This window comes from Quercus suber, unplaced genomic scaffold, assembly GCF_002906115.3.
Source record: "Quercus suber isolate HL8 unplaced genomic scaffold, Cork oak 2.0 scaffold_17, whole genome shotgun sequence".
Taxonomy (NCBI): Eukaryota; Viridiplantae; Streptophyta; class Magnoliopsida; order Fagales; family Fagaceae; genus Quercus; species Quercus suber.
In genome coordinates, this window is record NW_027069482.1 from 1862414 (window position 1) to 1885667 (window position 23254).

Below are 23254 nucleotides of genomic sequence, written 5' to 3' on the forward strand. Positions count from 1 at the left end.
TCAAACAACATATAGGCACGTAAAGAAGATATAAAAGCAAGAATATAAGATTGGAAAGCTAATAGGCATGGATTCTAATAAAAAGACTAAAATAAAAAAGTAAACCTCATTGAGGGGAAAAGCCCTTAAGGTTTTAGATCAAGTGCCATGGGGAATTTTGCCATTTAATATGATTTTAGCAACTATTTCATTAGTTGTCGTGTTTTTGAAACATTTTAGCAAACTAGCATCTCGAGCTTTAGAGGCTTGAGTTAAGCGAAGAAACTCAAGTCTTAGAGACTCGTGTTCCAAGCTGATGTGGATAAATAATCCACGTGTAACTCGAGTCTCCCAGACTCGAGTTCCATAGAGAGAAGAAGAAGAAAAAGAAGAACCTACAACCCAACACGATCAAAAGAAGAAGACCTACAACCCCAACACTATCTAAAGAATAGGAAGAAGAAGAAGAAGAAGAAGAAGAAGATGAACATGATCTAAAGAAGAAGAAGAAGACTCACAACTCCAACACGCACAAACCCATATCCAACGATGGGAGACTCGAGTTCCACGTTGACTTTTTCTTCCACGTCAAATTGTCGTCTCTTGGAACTCAATGCTTAAAGACTCAAGTTCCTTCACTGAACTTGAGTTTTAGAGTCTTGAGATGCTATTTTACAAAATAGTTTTGCAAACTTGAAAACTAACTAAATAATTTCGAAAATTATATTAAATGCCAAAAAAATCCCAAGTGCCATTTCCTGCTACTTGAAAGTCCTATGGGTGCTCCATCTGTAATATGAAAACACAAGCAAGCAACAAGACAATGCAAACAATAAAATAAAGAAATGGCCAGCTTCTTAAGCATCTCTCCACCTACTACCACTCACTAGCAACGGTGACTATCTTAGATTCGAACCCTCCTCTCTCTCTCTCTCTCTCTCTCTCTCTCTCTCTCTCTATGTGTGTGTGTGTGTGTGTGCTAAATCTTAAATAATTAAATAGCTCTATGTTTGGGTTTCAATAATTCAATGGGTTTATGTTTGGGTTTTGCATAGATTAGTTTCAGATGTGTGATTGGATGAGGTTTTTTCTTCAAAACTTTAGATGGGTTTTCTAATGGGAAACAGAAGGCCTTTAATGTTGTTAAGTGAAAATTTTAACTACCCACCTGGCCAAATTTTAAGAGGGGAACATAGGGTACAAAACATAAGTTATTGTTATTAAAATTTTCAATCATAAGTTTTTAGTATTTGGTTGCTTCACACAATAAATAGTGTTTATTTTTGTTGTAGAGTCATTGAATAATAAGATGGATTCATTTTAATTTGTAATTTTGCGTCTAAAAAAAGTTAAATGAAAAAAAAGCCTAAAGTTAAATAAATCTTTTATTAGTATTCAAAATATAAGAATATGCATCACTTAAAGTAGTTGCCTTAGGCCTCATAATGCCTTGCCCTTACGTGGGTAATAGTTTAAAAAGTAAATGTGTATTCTCATAATTTTGGAGGATAATTGTAAAATGAGTATAGTTTAGAGGGTAAAATGCAAGTTCTTAGTGGTTTTATTGCTCTTAGTTGTCGCTCTGTTTGTTTTGATGTAAAATATTTTTAGGAAAATATTTTCACATTTTATAGTGTTTGTTTTAAAGTAAAAAACTTGGTCAAAAGTAAAATATTTCAGTCAACTAAAACAACCAAGGCAAACAAGTGTAAAATGTTTTACATTGAAATATTGATAAAATATTTTACATTTGCATTCTCTCTATCCACCTAATACAACTGCCTCTCCCTCCCTTTCTTGCTCTCTCAGTTTTGCACCCATAAACAAGGGTGGAGGGACATATAGCCTTGGGGGGGCCATGCCCCCCATCTCATGCTCATTTTTTACTATTGTTTTGCTTTGTTTTTGAATAATGAAAACTTATGACTTTCCTTAAAAAATGTCACAAATGTTAGTCCAATGTTAGTTTCTTCTTCTTCATTTTTTTTTTCATTTAAAATCTAGTAATGACTGTGTTTAGCTATTTAAAATTCCAATATTTAGTTAGTTTCTCAAGTGTACACCCAAACAAAACACACACTTTTACCAAAACCAAATAAAACCCTAGCCTCTAGGTGCCTTTCTTTTTATTTTTTCTAAGAATACAAATTGTTTACAATTGTGAAATGCAATGTGCATTGCTCGAATTGGTGTTTTTTTTCTTTTTCATTCTTGGTTTTCAAATTTAATATATTTATTTTTCTCATCATTATCACCACAATCATCATTTTTTTTTTCTCACAAAATTTGATATTTTTCTCATATCACCAATTTGTTTTCCTCTATTATATATATATATATATATATTTTTTTTTTTCTCACATTATCATCATAGTTATAGTTATATTTCAATAATAAAATATGGTTATTGGTTATGAGTTATGACTAACCTATAAATACATGATTTACCCCCCCCCTCCGCCCGCCCCATAAGTGAAAATCCTGGCTACGCCCCTGCCCACAGACCAGTCCACCATTAATCCTTCTCTTCTACCCATCTCTGGCTCCATCTTCTTCAACACCACCTATCACCGGCTTAACCCTTTGTCAGCGCCACCCATCATTGGTTCCACCTGATTTTTTGTTTTTTGTTTGGTTATTCTTAATCGTTGTTGTCAGCTCCACTGATTGTTGGCCACCTCCACCATCGTCGGCTCATCCATAGGTTCTTAGTTTTCGTTTTTTTTTTTATTTTTTTATTTTTTATTTTTTTTTATTTTTAATTTTTAATTTTTAATTTTTTATTGTTGTGTGGTTTACAAATATGGGTTTTCTTATGGTTTATGGGTCATGGGTGGTTGGCTTTGTGGGTGGCAATGGATGGCTAGGATGGTTTGTGGGTCATGGTGGTGGTTGGGTTACTGTGGGTAGCTCAAATAGTTTGTGGGTTGTGGTGGGTAGCTGAAATGGTTTGTGGGTTGTGATGGTGGTTGTGTTGTGGTGGTGGCTATGTTGTGGGTTGTGGTGGTGGATGGCTGTGTTGTGGGTTTGAGTGGTCAGTAGATGTGGGATTGTGGCAATATGGTGGTGGTTTGGGTGGTCGGTAGATTGGTGGTGAGTTGGTTTTTGCTAATTTGGTGGTGGTTGCTTGCATTTGATTGATTGTGAGATTAAGAACTTTTTTATCATTTTACCATTAAACAAACACTTGCAAACAATTTCTTGTTATTTTCAAATCGGCAATCAAACACAATAAAACAAAAATATTTTTAATAAAATATTCCGCGTGTAAAATATTTTACATTTAAAAATATTTTACTTTAAAACAACGGAGCTCTAATTGCAACCTTAAACACTTTCTTTTTTGTTTTGCTTGGCTGAAACAATTTATTAAACTTATATTTTATAATCTTCAAGGATTCTAGTCCCTATTGATTGATTGATCTTTTATTAGCACCGAGGGCCCCAACTCGGAAAATTAGTCTTAAAAGGAAAAGAGAAGGGAGCTTATCATGATGTGACCTAACCGAAGAAATTCTTCAGCAGAACTTTTGCACAGCTTTCGGAATGGTGGATGGTAGATCAGCAAGAAAATGACTCCGGTACACACGAAAATATAAATGGAAAATTTGAAAAAGAAAAAAATTATTGTTACTTACCACTGGATCAAGCGAAGTCAAGTAATTACAAAGTTAAGTCTTATGATGGAAAGGGTCTTTTTTTTTTTTTTTTGGGAGATAATTATTGTTAAAATATTTTTCTCTTATATTCTTTTTCCATTTGTTTTTCCTTATGCTGTGTGAATTACCACTCGTCCTTTTATTTTACACACTCAAGACTATTTCTTCTTACTAAAAAAAGTATTTTTATATAAAATAGTTTTCACTTCATGTTATTGATACATTAATAACTTTGTTTGTTTCAAAGTAATATAATTTTTTGAAAATATTTTATGCATTTCACCTTGTTTATTTGTGTGTAAAATCTGATCAACTATACAATATTATGCAGTTAAACTTTAAAACTAAGCTTGTCACATGTAAAAAATTGTATGCCTATATCAAGGGTAAAATATTTTACACTTTCTCTCATGACAACTCTCCACTCTCTCCCCTATCCTGCTCTCAGGTTTGCTCTTCCCATAAACTGGACCACCGAGCCACTCATCATCAGCCACCAATCCTTTCGTCAGTGCAACTCATTGTCGACTCCACCTCCACCATCGTTTGCTCCACTCATTGATTCTTATTTCAACCTTCCTAAGTTTTCTTCTTCTTCTTCTTCTTCTTTTGGTTTGATCATTCAGTTCATTATCCTCCATCGTCAACTCACTTACCAATTCTTAGTTTTTTATTTTATTTTATTTTATTTTTTACCGCTACTTAGGTTTACCGATCTAGGTTTTGTGGGTTATGGTGGTGTCTGGGTTTGTGGGTTGTAGTGGGTGGTTGGGATTTTTTGTGAGTTGCAATGGTGGTTGGGTTCGTGGATGGGTCACAGTGGTGGCTAGGTTTGTGGGTTCCGATCTGGTGGTGGTTTGGGTGGTTGGTGGAGTGGTGTTAGGTTAAATTTTGCCGGATCTTGTGATGGATGCTTGGATTTGATAGGTTCTGAGATTAGGAATTTTTTTTTCTTTTTTTCATTTTGCGGGGCCCATTGGAGGCCCATCTTAGATGAAGGATGGGTGTATGCATGTGTAGCGTGTGTGGCGTGGTCTGTACGAGGCTTTGGGTGCTCTTTGTCTCTTGGTGGAGGAAGGTAGGTATACCTTTGGCGTTGTGGCAAGAATTGAGCTAAATTTTAAGGGATTACCAAAGTTAAATGGAGTTACCACCAATCATTGGGTTTTTCTAAGGTATGATTGATCACCTATTTCTAGTTGATTTAATTACCAATCCTAGGCTAAGAAAAAGGGCATTTTTCCTAATCTAATGTGGATGGCAAAAAATCTTGATTCTTAAGTCCGAAAGTTTGGTTATGTGTGGGGAAGGTGTTAGGCACCCCACAACGCCTGTCCAAGGACAGTCCTTTGTTTTGATAAAACCTTAGGTGACATGGACTATGAAAATCACACTAGAAGGGGTGAACAAGTATATATATATATATATATATATACATGCATCATGCATAATGCAAGCACGCAGAGCAGAAAAGTAAATGTCTACATCTCTAGAGCATGACCTAAAATATAGGTGCAGGAAAGTAAACAAGGGTTGCCATACTCTAGAGATGAGGACGAATGGTACATGGCATGATATACCTAATACAACCCATCTAAAAGAGAAAGGGAGGAAGGAGGAAGGGGTTTTAAAAGAGTACATGACCAAAAGGGAGAGGCTAGACCTCTTAAACCTAACTGAACGTAGCCACTTGGCTTATCTCTACATGCTTGCATCCACACCCTTTTAGCTTGCACTTGGGAGACCGTGCCCTAGCTCTATACATCCTTGCTTCATGTGTGTACATGCAAAGGGAAAGACAAGAAACTAGCAAACAAGCAATGGAAGGAAAAGATGCAAAATGCATACGAAGGAAGTATAAAGTAGATAAGCACGATAGACATGACAAGCAAAGAACAAGAAAAGCAAGAAAATAAGCGAGAAGGCAAACAAGCAAGCAAGCAAACAAAAGGTGGTGTCTGCAAGGGACAAATGTAGGTTTGGATCGAATGTCCATAATTTTATTGTGTTGAAGCATGGATGACACACTAGTAAGAAAGACTCATGCATGGACATGTAAGTAAGCATGTAAAGATGCATAGAAAGCCAATGGGTGGCACAAACAAACATGGTAAGCACATCATCGCACGAAGTGAAAAAGGGGAAAGGTATGCACGAAGCAACCGACATCATGGCGATGCATTCCAAGTGGTTACATCCAAACAAGGCCTCAAGGGCGTCGAATGTAACCACACAACCACAAACCCACTAAGGGAGTCAAGTGTGGCGAAGCTTAGAACTAGAGAGGCTAATACAAGTGAAAACTCGAAAATATATTGAAAACATAAGAGCTATTTAGACCCCCAAATTAAAGTTATGACTTGATTGATTTTACACTAACTTAATACTAAGTGCAGAATAGTGTAAAAGTGAGTGGATAAACAAACAAGCTACTCTAATCCATAATCAAAACAAAAAAGCAGTAAAATGGAAATAAAAGAGTAGGGGAGAAAGATGCAAATACAAGATAACACGCCAATGTGTTATTGAAAAGGAAACCGAAGAACTCGGTGAAAAATCTCACCGCCGCCCTCTAAGCGGTAATGGTTCCACTAGACAATCAGTTGGGATACATGGGTTAGTAAGAGACCCTCTAAGCCTAATCTACCCGATGTACCTAAACCCTCCAAGCTCCTACTCCAACAAGGTTTCTCGGAACTGTGTCTTGTCTAGTTCTCCGGATCTTGCAACAAGGTTCATATTGCATCTGCCATCCTTGGCTTCTTCCAATACTTCCCAGCGGTATCAAAACTTCACTTGACATTCTGAAAGGGTATGGTAAGTGTTTGAGCTATCAACCTCTCAATTGTATGGAAATAGAGAGGTAGGAGTTTAGGAAATTTCACAAACAAATGTGTAGAGGACTGTGGGTATAACAATCTTTAACTCTCAAGGTGTTTGGCTAGAGTTTTATCTCAGAAGCACTCATCAACATTTGTGGGTAATGTAGGTATATATAGTGTAGGCACAGAAAGTGTGTATTAGAATGGATAGGCTAGTAGAACAGAATGTCTCGCGGTTGTCTCGTGAGAAGGCTTACCCGTGAGATACTTGCGAGACATAGCTGTTTCCATCCTAGCCTGACGTTTCGCATTCCAACATGTGCAAGGCACATGAGTCACTTCGCGGGATGCTTAGTTGCTAGCTACTCGCGTAAACTCTTCAGTCTTCAATTGCTTGAGTCTTCACACTCTCTCTCTCTCTCTATCACACAACCCTTACAATCAAATCCCACAATAAATACAGGGTACAATAGATTGAACAATAATTACAATTAAATTTGGCACGGAATAAAAGCTAACAAAACACATAGTTGTAAATAACAACTTTACAACAAGCATAAGCATAGGAGCGAGCAAGCATATACAGGAAAATAGGTTGATCCAAGCCCTTTGATATGGGCCTTGGTGTATAGACATGACAAAGACCATAGGGTCTAGATCGGGTCCTAACCATTAGACCAAAACATTAGAAAGAAAGATTAAGCGACAAAAAGGGCTACAATAACATATGACATGACAAACATAGCCTAGGTCTATGCACACAAACATAGCATGGAGCACACAAGCACATGGAAGATGGAATAAAGCATGTAGGGAACATAGATCCAAGCACACAAGCATGTGAAACATAGATCTAGGTATATAGGCATAGAAATATGCATGTAAACATGTGGAAACTTAGCACATAAATGTGAAAGAACATGAATCCAAGCATATAAGCATGTAATGACACGGATCTAACCATATAGCATGGAAATAAACACATAAACACATAGATCCAAGCAAGGCATAGCCAACAACATCATACAAGCATGTGAGCATGTAACCTAACATCAACCTAGAACAACTTTAGGAACAAAGAAAAGGAAAACATGGCATAGGGTACAAAGCATGTAGATCTAAACATATAGACATGTAAGGATGTAGATCTAAGCATGAAACATGGCAAAAAGCATAAAAGCAAGGAGATTTAGGCTAGAAACACAAATAAAGCAAGCAACATGCTAAAGAAAACAATGAATCATGTCATTCAAACAAAAAGAGAAGATAAATACTAGAAAAAGATTTAGAAGGTTAGGGGGAGTGGATGGTAGCTAGAAAGCTACATCCGCACCCCTATACCCTAAATCCAAGATGTAGAACCAAGGAGAAGAAGATTGGATATAAGAACAATACCTTGTATTTTTGGTGAAGAGAGAAGAATCAACAAGTTTTGATGTGTTTTTGGATTTTTTTTTTTTTTTTTTTTTTTTTGTGTTTGGAAGAGAGCAAAAACATGTAGAAAACGTCCAGGTAAAGAGCAAAACTTAGAAAAAATGGTCTTTTTTTAGGTTTGAAAGGTGCCTGGGCTTTTTATAACCCTAACATGATTCTCGAGGCAACGGCCCTTTAAGGGTCGCCCCCTTCAAATGGTGTTTGATCATGTTGATCTTGATGCCACTGGAATGATCTTGACTTCCTGTTTCTAAAAAGGTATGGAACTTGAAAATCCAATGGTCGGATAAAAAGTTATGGCTCTCAGAAGTTAATGGTGCATCGATCGATGCGTTATCTCGGTTTTCGTGATATCTCAGTCGTTCTAACTCCGATTTCGACCCATGAATAATCGTTGGAATGAGAATTTGATAATATTTCAACAGCATTGGTTTCAACTTGTTTTGACAGTCGGATCAAAATTAAGGTTTTTGGGCTCACCCGAAGTCAATTTAGGGTCAAACTTGGTCAAAGTGGCCAAAAATCTCTAAGAAACTTGGGTTTGATAAAAAAAAAAAAAAAAACATGAAAGGTGTTGTTTTGTGAGGATTTTGACCTTATTTAACCTTCAGTCGACCCAGGGTTGATTCGGGGCATTTTGGTCATTTTAGCTGAAAAAGGCACCTTCGGTGCTCCGATGTTCGAATGGGTTGTGCCACGTTATTCTAGATGTTCTCGAGGCCCCATGGAGGGAAAATAATATTTTTGGATTTTTCGGTGTCCAGCATGCAAATCGAGGGAGGACAAAATACGGTATCAACAACTCTTATATACCTTTTACCTATACTATATATGCTCATTACCCATAACACACCCACCTTGTTAGAAAGAGCTACTCATCCTCAAGAGAGAAATCCTTGTAGTCTCTTCTCTTTCCATTCTCCTATTGTTATACATTGAGAGGAGATTTGTACCCAAACATAACTCACACCTATTCAAAGTGTAGCGAGTATTTTGAAGCTTGGGAAGCATTAGGTATTTGCCAAAATAAGCCGGTGAGGCTTGGCAGATATAATCAGGCAGTATTGCGAGATCCGGAAGTTAGTGAAGACAAGACTCCGAGAAATCCATTAGTAGCTGGAGCTTGGAGGCTCAAGTACTTTGGGTAGATTATGCTTGGAGGGCTCAAGTACTTTGGGTAGATTATACTTTGGTATCCTTATACTCCAACTTATTCATTAGTGGATCATTTCAACTTGGAGGGTCACGGAGTGGTTTTTCATTGAGTTCTTTAGTTTCCTTTTCGATAACACATTGCCGTGTAATCTTGGGTTTGCTATTCTCTTTCCCACTGCCCTTGCCATTTTAGCATTGTACTTATTTGCTTATCAATGCAATTGTTGAGTGCTTCAATCAATTAATTTTCTAATCACATATATTTGCATCAAGTGTGTTTAGATTAAAATTAATCAAGTTGTAATTAAGAATTGGAGGTCTAAACAAGCTATAGTGTTTTAATACCTAAAAACAAGGCCTTTTCGAATAGCACTTCTCCCCTCCATGGCCTTTCTGAATAAGCACATTGTCAAGTATTTGAAAACGAGGCCTCAACCTACTAAAACCCTCGTTGCTTATGTCAACTGGGAAGTCTTGGATTGACCAATCGTCGATAAGAACAATCTCTCTAGGACATCGCCCAGAAGGACCAGCTTCCTCAAGGGAAGGATCAGACACCTACTCCCTCTCAAAGACCGATGAGCCATCAAACAAATACTCAACCGTAGAATAACTAGTTTGGTCGTCATTCGAACCCATGTGGACTGACGATGTACGCTTACTCGTTGCCTCACTATCTCCAGACAATTCTTACCAACAAGCGACGAATGAAAACTACGATTCTACTTTTACCTCTTAAGTGTGAAACTAAACAATGGAAAAAAAAATTAAAAAGAAAAGGCAAAACAAAAATACACAACAAGACTGATGAAGCATACCTAAAGCAGACGAAAGCAACGGGGTAACAAAAATCGAAGAAGAAGTGTACGGTACCCCGCAACAGGGCCTATTTGGGCCTGGGACTCTGATATGGATGTATGACCCATAAAATTGATCTCTTTCTACCCAGCAGCCCATCCCAAAGCCACACAAGTTGCGGGCCCAAACTCTACCGCTTCATCATTGTTCGGCAAATCAGTGCCTCAAGCAGTAATGAAGGATCAACATTTAAACACCCCGTCCTTTACATATTCAGCAGTGCTGCAGAAAGCGCCACTGTCGAGGATACTTACAAGTGGGGGGAAACAAGTTCCAAGGCCGCTCACACCACCTCTCACTCCCACTTAACCACCCATTTATGAGTGACGACATTGGACCGCTTGTGGCACTAAACCTAAAGATAATCATAGCCTTTCCACGAAATTTGAGCTATAAATATAAGGAACACAGGAACGTAAAAGGTTGTTGAGGGTTCACTAAGAGAAAGATAAAAAAAGGGAGAGAACAAGAGAAAAGGGGAGAGGGCAAAGAGTAGGGTAATTTAGACAGTGGAAAAGAGAAAAAATGATCTCATTGGGTCTCAGTGTTGAGAACCACCTAGTGTAAGAAATCCAAGCCCACTATACAAATAAGTTGTCAGCCTAAGCGAGTCCTAGCCCAGCCCAGCGGTCTCGCTTACGGTGTGCACAAGAAGTGAAAACCAACGAACGGGCTCTGGGATCAAAAATGGATAATATTCGAATAATGAGGACAATAACAACATTGAATTATTTATAAGGCAGGTTGACATGGAAGACGAAGCATTGTTATGCTTAATGCCTTGAATCAGAAAGCATCCCTAGCCTAGTGCAAAAGACATAATTACCCTTATTTATGATGCATGACATTAAGACAAGGCATTTATGATAGTGTACTCCATGACCCTTCGGCTACCTGACGACTCACGGAGTAGGGGGCAACTGATGAGGATAATTTTTGATCAATTGACATGGGGTGCCTAACGATCCTAGCTTGATCGTCGGCCTTATGCCTACAAACTAATCCCAAGGGAATCACCTATCCCAAGGATTTTCGGGTTAGGTAAGATGATGATCCAACCCTTTTCCTGACGATCCAATGCCTTAGGATTCCATGTGGGATTCACGTGGAACCCATTTATATATCCCTATATGGAAATAACTTGCACACAACAACCAAAGATCCTATCGCACAATTAGATCCTCCGTATATGGGAAGAGGGTCCTCGAGATCTTGGGATCCTTTTCTCTATAAAGGAAATTCCCCCCGTATCAAGGGATTTAGGTCAGCTCTCCACTACTATATAAACCACAAACCCTAACCTTCTTGAGGTACATGTATTCTCCCTAACTCTTGCACTCTTGAGTTTTTGGAGATTCTTCTATCACTGACTTAATAATTGGAGGGTCTTTGGCAGGCACTATGCCAGTGCTCTGTGTTTGGTTCTTCTCTTTTGTTCTTCAGGTACACCCATTGGCGCGTGTGTGGACGATCAACTCACTAACGATTTTTATGCATCATCATATATAATGAGAAACCATTATATATTTTAGAAATGTATGGTGTATGCTAATATTAAGTATATTTTGAACATTTTCTCATTAAATGTATAATTTGAACTGTATAATTATGATTGTTTTTAATTATACTTGTACATATGCACAAGATCGCATATTAGTTTTATGTAATAATTGAGATCTTCCAATTGAATGGGCCCGAAAAAGGAATTATATGGGGCATTGAGTATATAAGTTGATAATATCATAATACAATGGCATTGACAGTACGTCCATCATTCCTCTATCATAAACGAAACTTTTCTAATAAATTACTGGGACACTTGAGAACTTTATTAAAGTGGTGCAAGAATTCGATTATCATATCTTAATCTAATACACAAAGATAGAAATCATGATAGTGTTCTATCATAGGAAGACAGGCCCCACGTCCGCCGTTCGATACAATTATATCTTTTGCTATTATGAAGTCTTTTAGGTCAAAGTAATCATACAGAAATTTTAAAAATGACATTTGAACCGAAAAGTTTCACTGGCTTTAGTGGATGGGAGGCTGTGTTTCATTATCAGTGACTCTGTATGCAAGCAAAATGAATTATATGTGATTGCTCTTTTAATTTTCTTGGTAATAATGACCAATATATGAATGGCCTTAGATTACAGTCAAAAGTTTGTGACTGATAAACAATAACGGGGATAACATTATTTAGAAAAAGTTTTTTAAGAAACCTTTGTCTTGTGTGAGTTCCACCTCCTCTCTATGCTAAAATCGTATTGGTTTTTTCACTCAATATTTTATACTTTTTAATTGTTAGGAAATTTGCTTCGGTATAATGTGTCAAATACTAATCATTGTTAGGAGAATAAAAGTATATCTTTCTTATTCTTTCAATTCGTTTTCCATTTAATCTAAATTAAGTACCATTAAATAATAAATGGTGCAATGATCAATAGATGAATGATTCTCGTTCTACTCCATCATTACTTTATATTAGAACGAATAAAAAAAAAATAGTTTAAAATTGTTAAGTTTGTTAATGTCCATTAAAGATGTTATTTGGGCCTCAATGACCTAAGCAGGGATTAGATTCTGTATAGAAAGGTGGGTACTCTCGGATTATCAGTTTACTTTAATGGTTATGGATGGATCATACATAGATTTTAGATTAAATTCTTGCTAAGTGCGTTCACACACTATCAATTAATTTCTTAGAGAGCAAAGTTGTCCTAGCAAAGTGGGGGTACTCATACCAAGTTGGGGGGCAAGTAAAGAGTTATGGATTTAATTCAAATTAATGAACTAGAAAAGAAAAAGGAAAAAAAAAAAAAAATCTCTCTCTTTACAGTAAAGAATGGAATTATGCTCAGGTTGGCTATGCCTAGGAATATAATGAGAGTGGATCACACAAAATAATAGCAATAAGAAGACATCTAAAATATATATAATACTTGAAAGTGAAAAAGTTTACATATAACCAGTTTGCGCATATTTTGTGACTCAAATGCTCGTGAGGACAAAGAAGCTCTTACATAAAGTTTTAAATGCGGTTAGCATATGGGACCCTATTATTAGAGGAACGGATCACTGAAACCTTTCTAGTTGGGTGATTTCTTAAGTATGAAAGTCCGAATATTATGATCATTTATTATTATTATTATATTATTTTATAATAGGTAGTCAGTGGAAGGGATATTGGGTTCAAATTATAGACATAAGAATTACAAAAGATGCCATTATTCTTATTGGATTATCATTTGAACTCTGAATATTTTGATAACTGCATGCATAATGTTGTGGTCATTGTTATCATTGTAATATACTAGCTTGTAACCCTATACATATGCATGAATGTACTTAAAAAATATACATTAAGATGTATAATATAATTCTTACATATATAATTTAAATATTATTGATAGTCATTTTTATATATATTTTTTAACTCTTTAAAAAGTCTTGTAAGAATATTATTAGGTAGAAAATGTAAATTGTTAATTTTTATTTTTTTTATGTTCTTTAATTCTAGACTCTTTGGGTTTTGTACACAATAACTCACTTGGATGGATATTTATGATGTAGTCCCACATTTGACTCCAAAATTAAGAAATAAAACTTTTTCTAAAAATAAATAATTTAGGACACATGACTTAAAATTGAACTTCAATTGTAGAATCTAATTGGATTTTCTCTAAACTTTACCTATTAATATGGGTTATGCTAACGGGTGCCCTTAAGGCAATAGTTAACAATCAATTTTAAGAAATTTTTGACACAACTTTTATGAGAAATGAAAAAATCTGTTAAAATATTAATTGTTTTTTTTTTCCCCCCTAAAAACTTTCTTTAAATGGATTGTTAACTATTGTTCTAAGGGAATCCGTTAACATTTTTCTTTATATATATATATATATAGATTAGTTTTTTAAGTCATCATACAAGCTTGGATTTGCGCAGTCATCCAACTATATGAGTTTTTAACAATCACTCGTTAAATTATATATGTTTAGTTTATTAGAATGTTGTGGGTTTCAATTTTCTAATACTTTCAGGCGTGTAGTTTTTATAGGAAAACTAGGGCTGTCCAAGGACCCGCCGGACCGACCAATCCGCTGCCGCCGACCGGAACCCGACCCACCGCCGACCAAACCGACTACTCCGGCGGTCGGGGACGGATTTGATTCTCCGAAATCCAAGATCAACGGTTCGGAGGTCGGATCTCCTTCTCTCAAATCCGAGAAACCCGATCCGACCGCCTATCATTTTTTCAGCGAGATTTGAGATTTTTTTGGGAAGATTTAAGCTAGATCCGGCGAGATTTTGCTAGATCTAGCCAAGATCTTGCTGAAAATGACCAAGATCTCGCTAGATCTGGAGAGATCGGCCGGATTTCTACCATTTTTCAAAAAAAATTCGCCGGAGTTCTGCCGTTTTTCATCTTTTTTTCGCCGGATTCTCGCCGTTTTCCAAATAATCAACCCCGACCGATCCGCTCGAACTCTGTGGAAGCTCCGACCCATCCGATCCGATCAACCCTCCGGTCGGCGGCGGGTTAAAATTTGGAAGACCCGATCTGGTCGGGTCGGTTCCGGGTTGGGCACAAACCCGACCCGGACCGACCCGTGGACAGGCCTAAGGAAAACTAATTCTCTAGAGAGATTTTGAATATGTCCTAGCCCATGTGAAGGATTAGAGAAAGGTGTAGTAATACTCTTAGAGAAAGTCTAGAACCACCAAAATTTATACAAAAAATTTCACATAGTTGTGAGTGTGAAATTTTTTTATGAAACTCGACGTCTATAGCAGAGCTTGAAGGATTATGCTTGCATGCTCATTGCACTTTGCACTTGAACTCTGATATATTATGATAACTGTAATGCATCCAATTAAAAAATATTGAGTAGTGTAACATTACTTAGAGTTACACCAGGTGTAACTTGAACCCAATCCTATATATATATATATATATATAAGTCATCATCCAAGCTTGGATTTGTTGCCAGTCATCCAATAATATGAGTTTTTAACCATCACTCCTTAAATTATATATGTTTAGTTTATTAGAATGTTGTGGGTTTCAATTTTCTAATGCTTTCAGGCTTGTAGTGTTTATAGGAAAACCGATTCTCTAGAGAGATTTTGAATATGTTCAAGCCCAATATTATGTGAAGGATTAGAGGAAGGAAAATCTTAGAGATTCAAACTATTTTAGAATATTTTTTTACAAAATGCTGATGTGATGAGTTATTATTATTATTAAATGAAAAAAGAAGAAGAAGATGTTAGAGGTGAGCTCTGGTGAGAACTAGTAAGAATTTACCACATTAACAGTTCATAAAAATATTGTAAAATAGTTTATAAATGTAGTATTTCTCTTAGAGAAAGTCTGAAAAATTTTGGTGCTACAACTTGTGGCTCAACATATGTGGCGAGTTGTAGTTGGTGGAGGAGTGATAGTGGGTCCATGTGGGCACACCCTTCTACCAACCACAACTTGCCATATGAGCGAGTTGTAGCACAAGTTGTGACACTAGAACTGCTTAGAAATTCTATAGAACCATGGAAATTTACACAAATAATTTAACATAGTTGTGAGTGTGAAATTTTATTTATGAAACTTGATGTCTATAGCAAAGCTCAAAGGATTAAGCTTGCATGCTAATTGCGCTTTGCACTTGAGCAGTAAACCAAAGCTCAACTTTAGTTTTATGCTTTGTTTGATTGTTTGTTTTGTTTTTTGTATTTTTTTTTAAAGCTTAACCTTACGTTAGTCCTCAGAGAAAATATATAACTATAATGACAGCGTAAATAATAAAAAGCCAAAAAGCACATCCTATTATGAAAATGAGCAGTTACATGAGATAGTGTGGCCATTAATTTTCCATTTCAATTGTGAAGATTTTACACCCACCCCCAAAAAAACAAGAAAAACCATTAGATCAGTAGTCGATGAAAGAAACATAGATTTTCTTAGGCAGACATGAACCCATGAAGCCGTCCTCCAAGAACCCCTCTCCTTTGCCCTCTAAACATAGCCTAACTTCTATACCCTCCTTCCCACCAACTTTGAACGTTTGCAAACTCGTTTGAAAAATGTCTTTCAGCCATTTTTCAAACAAGCTGTTGGGAAAAGAAGCAGAACCAACTAACACCTCCTCTAACACCCTCTCTTCCACACTAAAATTGTCCACAATTTGCTTCACATAGATCTCCTCGAATGAACTTTTGATCTTGGACAAGAAAAGATCTATCATCTCTCTATCCCGAGCCGGGCTCCGATCAAAAATGAATCGGTTTTCTATCATTTCTAGAAACCCATGTTGGTTTTGAGGATCGGTTGTGGTTTCGCGAGTCAAATCACTTGAAATGGGGCTATACTCCCCTGGTTTTCCCTCACTTTCAACCTCCTCATCGGCTCTAATGTTGAGATCAAGAGTACTATTGAAGCTTGATTGCCTTGAGAAGTCTTTCTTAATATTCCCATTCTCCCCAGCGACACAAGATGCATCTTCCTTTGCTTCCATTCTCGGAGTTTTCTTAGTCTTGGCTAACAAATCCCACTCAGCTTTGCGCTTGTGATCAAAGTTAAATGTTCCCAAGCTGGGCTTTGTTTCATTGACTTGCAAGTTCAACTTGATCACACAATCTTTCTTATTCTTATTTTCATAGCTTGTGGAACCACCCTTTGTCAATATGAATATTACTTGGCCTATAGTACTTCCCTCCTCTCTTTTGCTTGATTCTCCAAATTTTCCGCTTTCATATACATCAGCTAGGAATTTCATGAACTGGGTATCAGCTAGATCAACATCTTCAACTAAGATAACAAGCTTTCCATGGGTTTTCATGGCATTGGCCAGGATTTGAGGACATGGGGTCTCTGCATTATCTCTTTTCCTCATGTTTAAGTGAAGGAGCAAATCGGCAGAGCCGAAAATTGACTCTGCAATTGCTAGTGCCAACCTTCTTTTCCCTATTGAGTCATTCCCCTGAATCAGTAACCAAGTCTCTTGCTTTGAAAATTTGGAATCGATCAAAGCTTCTGCTATTGAAGGAATGGTTTCAGATTGCCATGGCACATTCTCTTGTAGTACCTTACATGTATCAGCTCGTTTTATTGTTCGTTCACTTTTCCTTTCCACCAGTTTCTCTGAATCAGACAGACAAGAATTACCTAGAGCAAGAGTGATTTTCACTTCCTGACCATCATTGTCTTTAAGAAAACCCAAGCTCGGTTCTGCTGATTGGTGTTTCTGGTTATCACCAGTGAAATTGAATTCAATAGTGCAGGATTGCTGTCGTCTGAGTCGAGACACGAGATTGGAGCTGTGGGTGCACTTCAAAGCTGAATCGGCAAAGGATATCGAATTGGCTTCAGGGAAGACACTGTTCTGACTTGGCCACCATGGATAGGATGAAACATAAGAGTAGCTCTTGTTCTTTCCAAATAAGCTTTGACTGCTGTACAAAGTGGAGTTCATATGGTTCTGACCATGCCTGCCTTGGTGGAGGCTGTGGCAGAGCCCGTTCCACTTTCTCTGCAGCTCAACCAATTCATCCTGACCATGAAAATGTGCAGATGAGTGTAAAAATAAAAAATTTCAAATACAAGGGATATCCAAACTGTCAATCTCTTTAAAAAAGAAAAGAAGTTTTATTTTTTATATAAACTGTTAAAATGACAAGTTATTAATGGTATATTAATGTCAGTGGTATATCATATGAGCAATTGTGATAAATGTTGTTTGCAACATTACTCTTATCTTTATTAAACCCACAACTAGCGTTTCAGAAAGCAATTAAAAGCAACCTGATGTGGTTTGGAAAAACAATGAGTATTGTTACCTTATGAGAGGCTTCAGTTCCATGAGGTTGCAGCCAGGGAGGCAAGAGATTTAGTTCGCCAGATTTGAACAACTGAGCTTCTTTTTCATAACTGGAGGCACATTCAGAGCAGCAACTGAGCTTATCTCGTTCCTCTTTACAACTAAATGGCTTTGTTTCCAGCAATTGAGATGGGTTCAGAGAGAAAGTTAGCTTTGAATCAAGCACACTGCAAATTATGAGTGCAAAACTTGAAATTAGTAATCATATTGAAAAAAATAAAAAAAATAAAAAAAGTTTTGAAGGAAATATTCAAAAAGAAATTTCATTTCACAAACTAATTTTGTAATAAATTGTCATCATAGTCACCTCATTTTTAGTGTTAGTACTAAGATTAAGGAATCAGCTATTCAATTAGAATAAAGTGGAAACACCAATGCAAAACATGCAAATGAATTTGTCTAGGCCACCACACCTAAAATGGTTGTCCTCGATCTCTTTACTTGATCGAATTATGCCATTTGAAATCAACTATAAATGAATTGTTGTAGTTATAAAGGTCTTTTTTTTGTCACAATCTATTGAGAATAATTCAAAATATGCAAAAGATTATTATTATCATTATGGTGTGGTGGAGTTTTTATTTTTTATTTATTTTTTAAGAAATAATTACAACATGCTGCTAATCCCATAGTTTGAACCCTTTTCCTTTTAGACTCTCAAGCACTTTGTGCATGAGGATGTGCGAATTTAGCTACAAGGCCTTTGGTGAGTTAGTTCAATTTATAAAGTTGTATTGTTAATATCTACTTTATGAAACTTTTCTAAATGCAGAAATCGGTTGTTGGAACATAAGATTTAATTTCATGTGGTTAAGTTGTCCATCCTAATACTCTTAAAGAGACAAAAGATGTAACACAAAAGGGAAAAAAAAAAAAAATTAGGGATGAAGAAATTAAAGGCACCCTCTAAAAAACCATTTCTAAAAAGAAAAAATTGGAATAAAATTAAAAAAAAAAAAAAAAAAAAAAAAAAAAAAAAAAAGCTATTTACTCGGTGCTAATTTGAAAAATTTTATTTTCATCCGTTTATTGGCTTTACAAAATAAAGTGAGTAAAAGTACAGTTATACTAAAAAAAGAAAAAGAAAACTTTAATAAAGTGTACATAAGTTAAATATGCTAGAAATAAGTCATGAAATATGGAAGTTAGGTTCTCTTCTAAAAAGAGAAAAAAATATAAGAATATATATAAAAGACCACCAAAAAGAAGGAAAAAAAATTCAAACTAAAATTAAAAATATAAAATAAAATAAAATAGCCAACTTTGATTTTTTTTTTTTGGGGGGGGTTTGGGGGGGTGGTGGTATCGGTTTGTAGATGTCCCGTGGCTATATATGCAGACAAAACATGGGGAAAACAAAGGACACTGGTTGATGTCCGTTTCACCAAACATGCTTTTGGTCAGTGGTTCTGGCCTAGTATAGACTAAAGAGAGCCAAAGTAAAAAAAAGAAAAAAGTACATAGCATAAAGCTTAATTAAAGGAATGAGTATAATTAAGGCTTTACGGATCTATACTGTAAATGATTGTAGACGCTAGACATGAACATTCAACATTCAACATATAGAGGAAGCGATAATTAATAACCTGGAACCCTGGAGGCTTAAACCAAGTCCACCTGATGGAACAGAAACAGCTTGAAGAGCCCATTGAAGCTCAAGAGGGGGTTGCCTTATTTGGCACCTCATGTATGTCTGGTAACTTGCAGTTCCCATTAACCATACCTTTGCGTTTGAGTTTGAGCTGCCAAAGTCTGAGACTAACCTTCCTATCTCTGCAACAAGATGATCAACTGGGTTATAAGTTGATGAGACTGAGACTGAAACTTCTTCTTTCTCATCATTCACCGTCCATTTTAAGTCACCAGTGTAAATAATGGCTCCTCCAGCTGATGCAAGAGAATAATCCACCTTCCTTTTCAGCTCTGAAAGTTTCATTTCCACATCTTCCTTCTTCATGAATCTTAAAGAAACTGGTGCGAACTGAAATCTGATTACATGGGTTGATTTCAGCTCCTCAGGAACCTCTCCTCTCTCAAGCCTTGACATTAACTCTGACACTAGGCCTTCAGTTATGGGCACTGAGTCACCCACTATCACAGTGTTCTTTCTCTTATTATTATTCTTCCTAGACAAAACGTCAAAGACCAACTTGATATCTTCCTTCACAGATGGTGATGAACCAGCTATGAAGCCTGTGATAGGGTTATTGGTTGGAAGTTTCTTTGGAGGGGAAAAGAGAACTGGGTTTTGCTCAGAAGAGTAAGCCAAGAAAGGGGTGTTCCAGAACGTGCTAGGGTTGATGATGTCTCTTTGTGATTCAGTATGAGAAGGCGAACAAGGTGAAGAAAAAACCCCACCAGAACTGTTGTAACACTGAAACACAGAAGTGGCTGAACAGTCCTCAATGTTGTTCTTGACAGCAGTGCTAGAGAAACCAGCCTCTCTCATAACCCTGCTCACACTAGGGTCATCTAAAATAGATATAATAAGCTGTTCTAACTCAACCTTTATGGTTAAAAGTGGCTGTTGTTGCTGTTGTTCAATGCAACCTCTTCTCTGGTGTGCTTGTGCTCTTTTGAGTGCAGCAATTAGAGCATTAGAGAGAGAAGGCTGACCATGAAGCAAAGGACCAGGTGTTGTTGGAAGCCTATTAAGAGCCACATTGAAGCAAAGCTCAAGAGCTCTGCATTGGAGAGGATGTGAAGTGTGGTGTGGTTGAGATTTGAGACAAGCCCTTCTCAAAACACTGGCCCTTGCACTTAATAAAGTGGCAGCCACATGAAGAGGAGTGACCTGAGCATGGCCCCTCCTCCTTGCCAAGCTGACAGAGTGCTTCAATACTGAAGCAGCCTCCGCTGTGAGGGTCTGCTGCGCTGCACAAGCTCCTGATCGCATCACTTGGCTAAAACCAACCCCCCCCACCACCCCCTTTTTGAAACACACTTTCTTTTCTGAGGACTAAACTTCTTCTTTCTTCTCTTATCTTTTTTCTCTCTCCCTCAACACCACCCCAACCCAAGTCTTTCTAAACTGTGATGCTTTGGAAAAGCTGGTTTACCTCCTCTCTTGTGCTTAGAGGAATCAGAAACTACCCACTTGGGTTTGAAGGCTTGAATGATATCACACTACCTCAAATGGAAAGAGAGACAGTCTGGTTTTTGAAAGAAGAGCTAGCTAATTAGTTGAGCTTTAGAAGAACCAGACTACAACATACTACCTTCTTTATACATCTTATTGTTGGGCTTTTTAAATTTTTTTATAAGAAAAGAAAAAAAATAATCTTTTTCATTTTCTTTTTTAATTTTAAAGAAATTGTAGATAGTCTTTTTTGTTTGTCAACTTTTTATTTACAGTTCATTGCTTTTTCTCTCTCTTCTGTATACAGTTAACTCTGCACCATCTTTTGTACCAACTAATGTTCCTCTAATAAAGGGCACTCTCTAATGTTTCAATTGGTTTTTGTTTGATTGACAATTAAGAATAAAAAGAGGTCACTTTGAATAATCATTTTCATTTGTTGGAACTTGGAAAAATCAAAATAAACAAGTAGGGCTTTGATGGCATGATGCACCTATCAGATAAATTTTCCCCATGATAATGAAAAGCTGAAAAAGAAGATTTCGATCTACTCCTACACTTTTTTAATCTACTGAAAATGCAATAACAATAGCAATATGCATGTACTGTATTTTTTTGATATAATATAACAGAAACCAAAACGATATGATTCTTATTTCCGATGTGTTATTTTTATGCAAAAGGGGGGGTCCACAAATGGGACCCATAATTCAAAATTTCTTTACACATACATAGAGAGAGGTTCCCTCCTTTTTATACATCACCCTTTGAATGGACAGACAAGGCCAGCAGAAATTCAAAAAAAGTACTAAAGGGGAAAGGCAGAATGAGATGAGAGATGAAAAAGAAAGTCTCAAAATTTTTCCTTCCTCATGTTTATCATTTGATCTTTTATATATATATATATATATGTATATATAGATATTAGATATACACAACAATATTGGATTGTTTGTCGAGGGATAAAAAGGGAGTCTCTCTCTTCACGCCAATCCTCGTAGAGAGACAGCATTTTATTCCCCAAGTACCCAAAAAGCAACCCTCTGTCTGCTATCCTACATAGCATTATTGGCTCTTTTTCTGACCCTCTTTTTCTCTCTCTCTTGATGCGCAAATTGCAATGACCTTTTGTCTTAAACCCATATCACTTCCAACAACCCACTTAATAACTTTTTCTAGTTACCAAATAAAGGAGGTAAATCGGAAATATAGTGTTGTAATGGACTAAGATTGTGTTCACATCTCATCTTTGTCTATGTAGGACTTGTGTAGTATCATGGTTTGTCATTTTAGTAGACCAAAAAACATGCTCTGCATAAGTTTAATAATGGACTTTCAGTAAGTGACTTTTTTGACTACTTTCATCTCATCTTTAACCGCACTTTGTCCAGTTGCATTTATTTTATCTTTTCTTCTTGGCATTTATACCTTCATAGTCCATTTACTAAGGACAAATTCTGCTGGTAAAAACTTTAATAGACCACGTCCATGCTTATTTCCAGTGAGATACAGATTCTCCAATCCTCACAGCTAATGAAATTAACTACCTCTGAGTGCATCCTAATCATCCCTAACAATTTTAGTGTGTGTTTGAACGAGCTAATTTTTATTATTTTATTTTTATTTATTGTGTAAAAATATAATTATATCTTAAAAAGGGATCATTCTTTAAAAAATTTATACATTTTAGTTTTAAGGGGGGAAATAAGCTCATGCAAAATGAATGAAGCTCTCGGAAGTCTGAAGCCTCAAGTTTTAATTTTTAAACGAATAACCTCAGTTCCATGAAAAGAGATTCCCTTAATTTATTTGTCAATGCAAAACTTAATCAGCTCATGAAAATATGTGAGACGAATCAAATATATATATATTACTGAGTTTTTTCCCGTAAAGAAGCTAAAGTCTAACAAAAGAACACCTCAAATTCAAGCTCAAGCTCAATATTAAACCTTTAATTATTACTATTATTATAGAAGAAAGAGCCAATTCAGAAGTCCTTTTACATTCTCTGACTAATATGTCGTATGTGTTAACCTTTCAACATTAGACTGAAACTAATTGTGATGTTCCTAATCTGATTAGTCCCCATGCTAAAATCACGAAATATATGCACTTCTAGCTAGGTAAGCTTTACTCCATATTTTCACATTTTCAAAAATACAATGGGGCCCTCAACAATCTACTAGTAACAAAAAGTTGACCAAGACTATGTGCTTTGAAATATTTTAGTTAATAATTGGAAATATTATCATTTAATCACTTATCTCAAAATTGAAATTCAAGTTCTTGGAACCTTCTCCCTTCTTTCTCCTTGTGTGTATTAAAATACTTATTATTTAAAAAAAAAAACATAAAATAAAATAAAATAAAAAATAAAAAAATACTTAT

At 36.3% G+C, this 23254-nt stretch overlaps 1 protein-coding gene across 1 annotated transcript; it reads right to left on the reverse strand.

Moving 5' to 3' along the window:
• Nucleotides 1–15710: 15710 nt before the first annotated feature.
• LOC112006888 (protein SMAX1-LIKE 4) lies at nt 15711–21008 on the reverse strand. The gene is made up of 3 exons (XM_024039184.2): nt 19374–21008; nt 17747–17954; nt 15711–17460 (listed from the first exon to the last, which is right to left on the reverse strand). The coding sequence occupies exons 1-3, from the start codon at nt 20681–20683 to the stop codon at nt 15841–15843; spliced, it is 3138 nt and encodes a 1045-aa protein (XP_023894952.2). The 5' UTR covers nt 20684–21008; the 3' UTR covers nt 15711–15840.
• Between the last annotated feature and the right edge of the window lie 2246 nt (nt 21009–23254).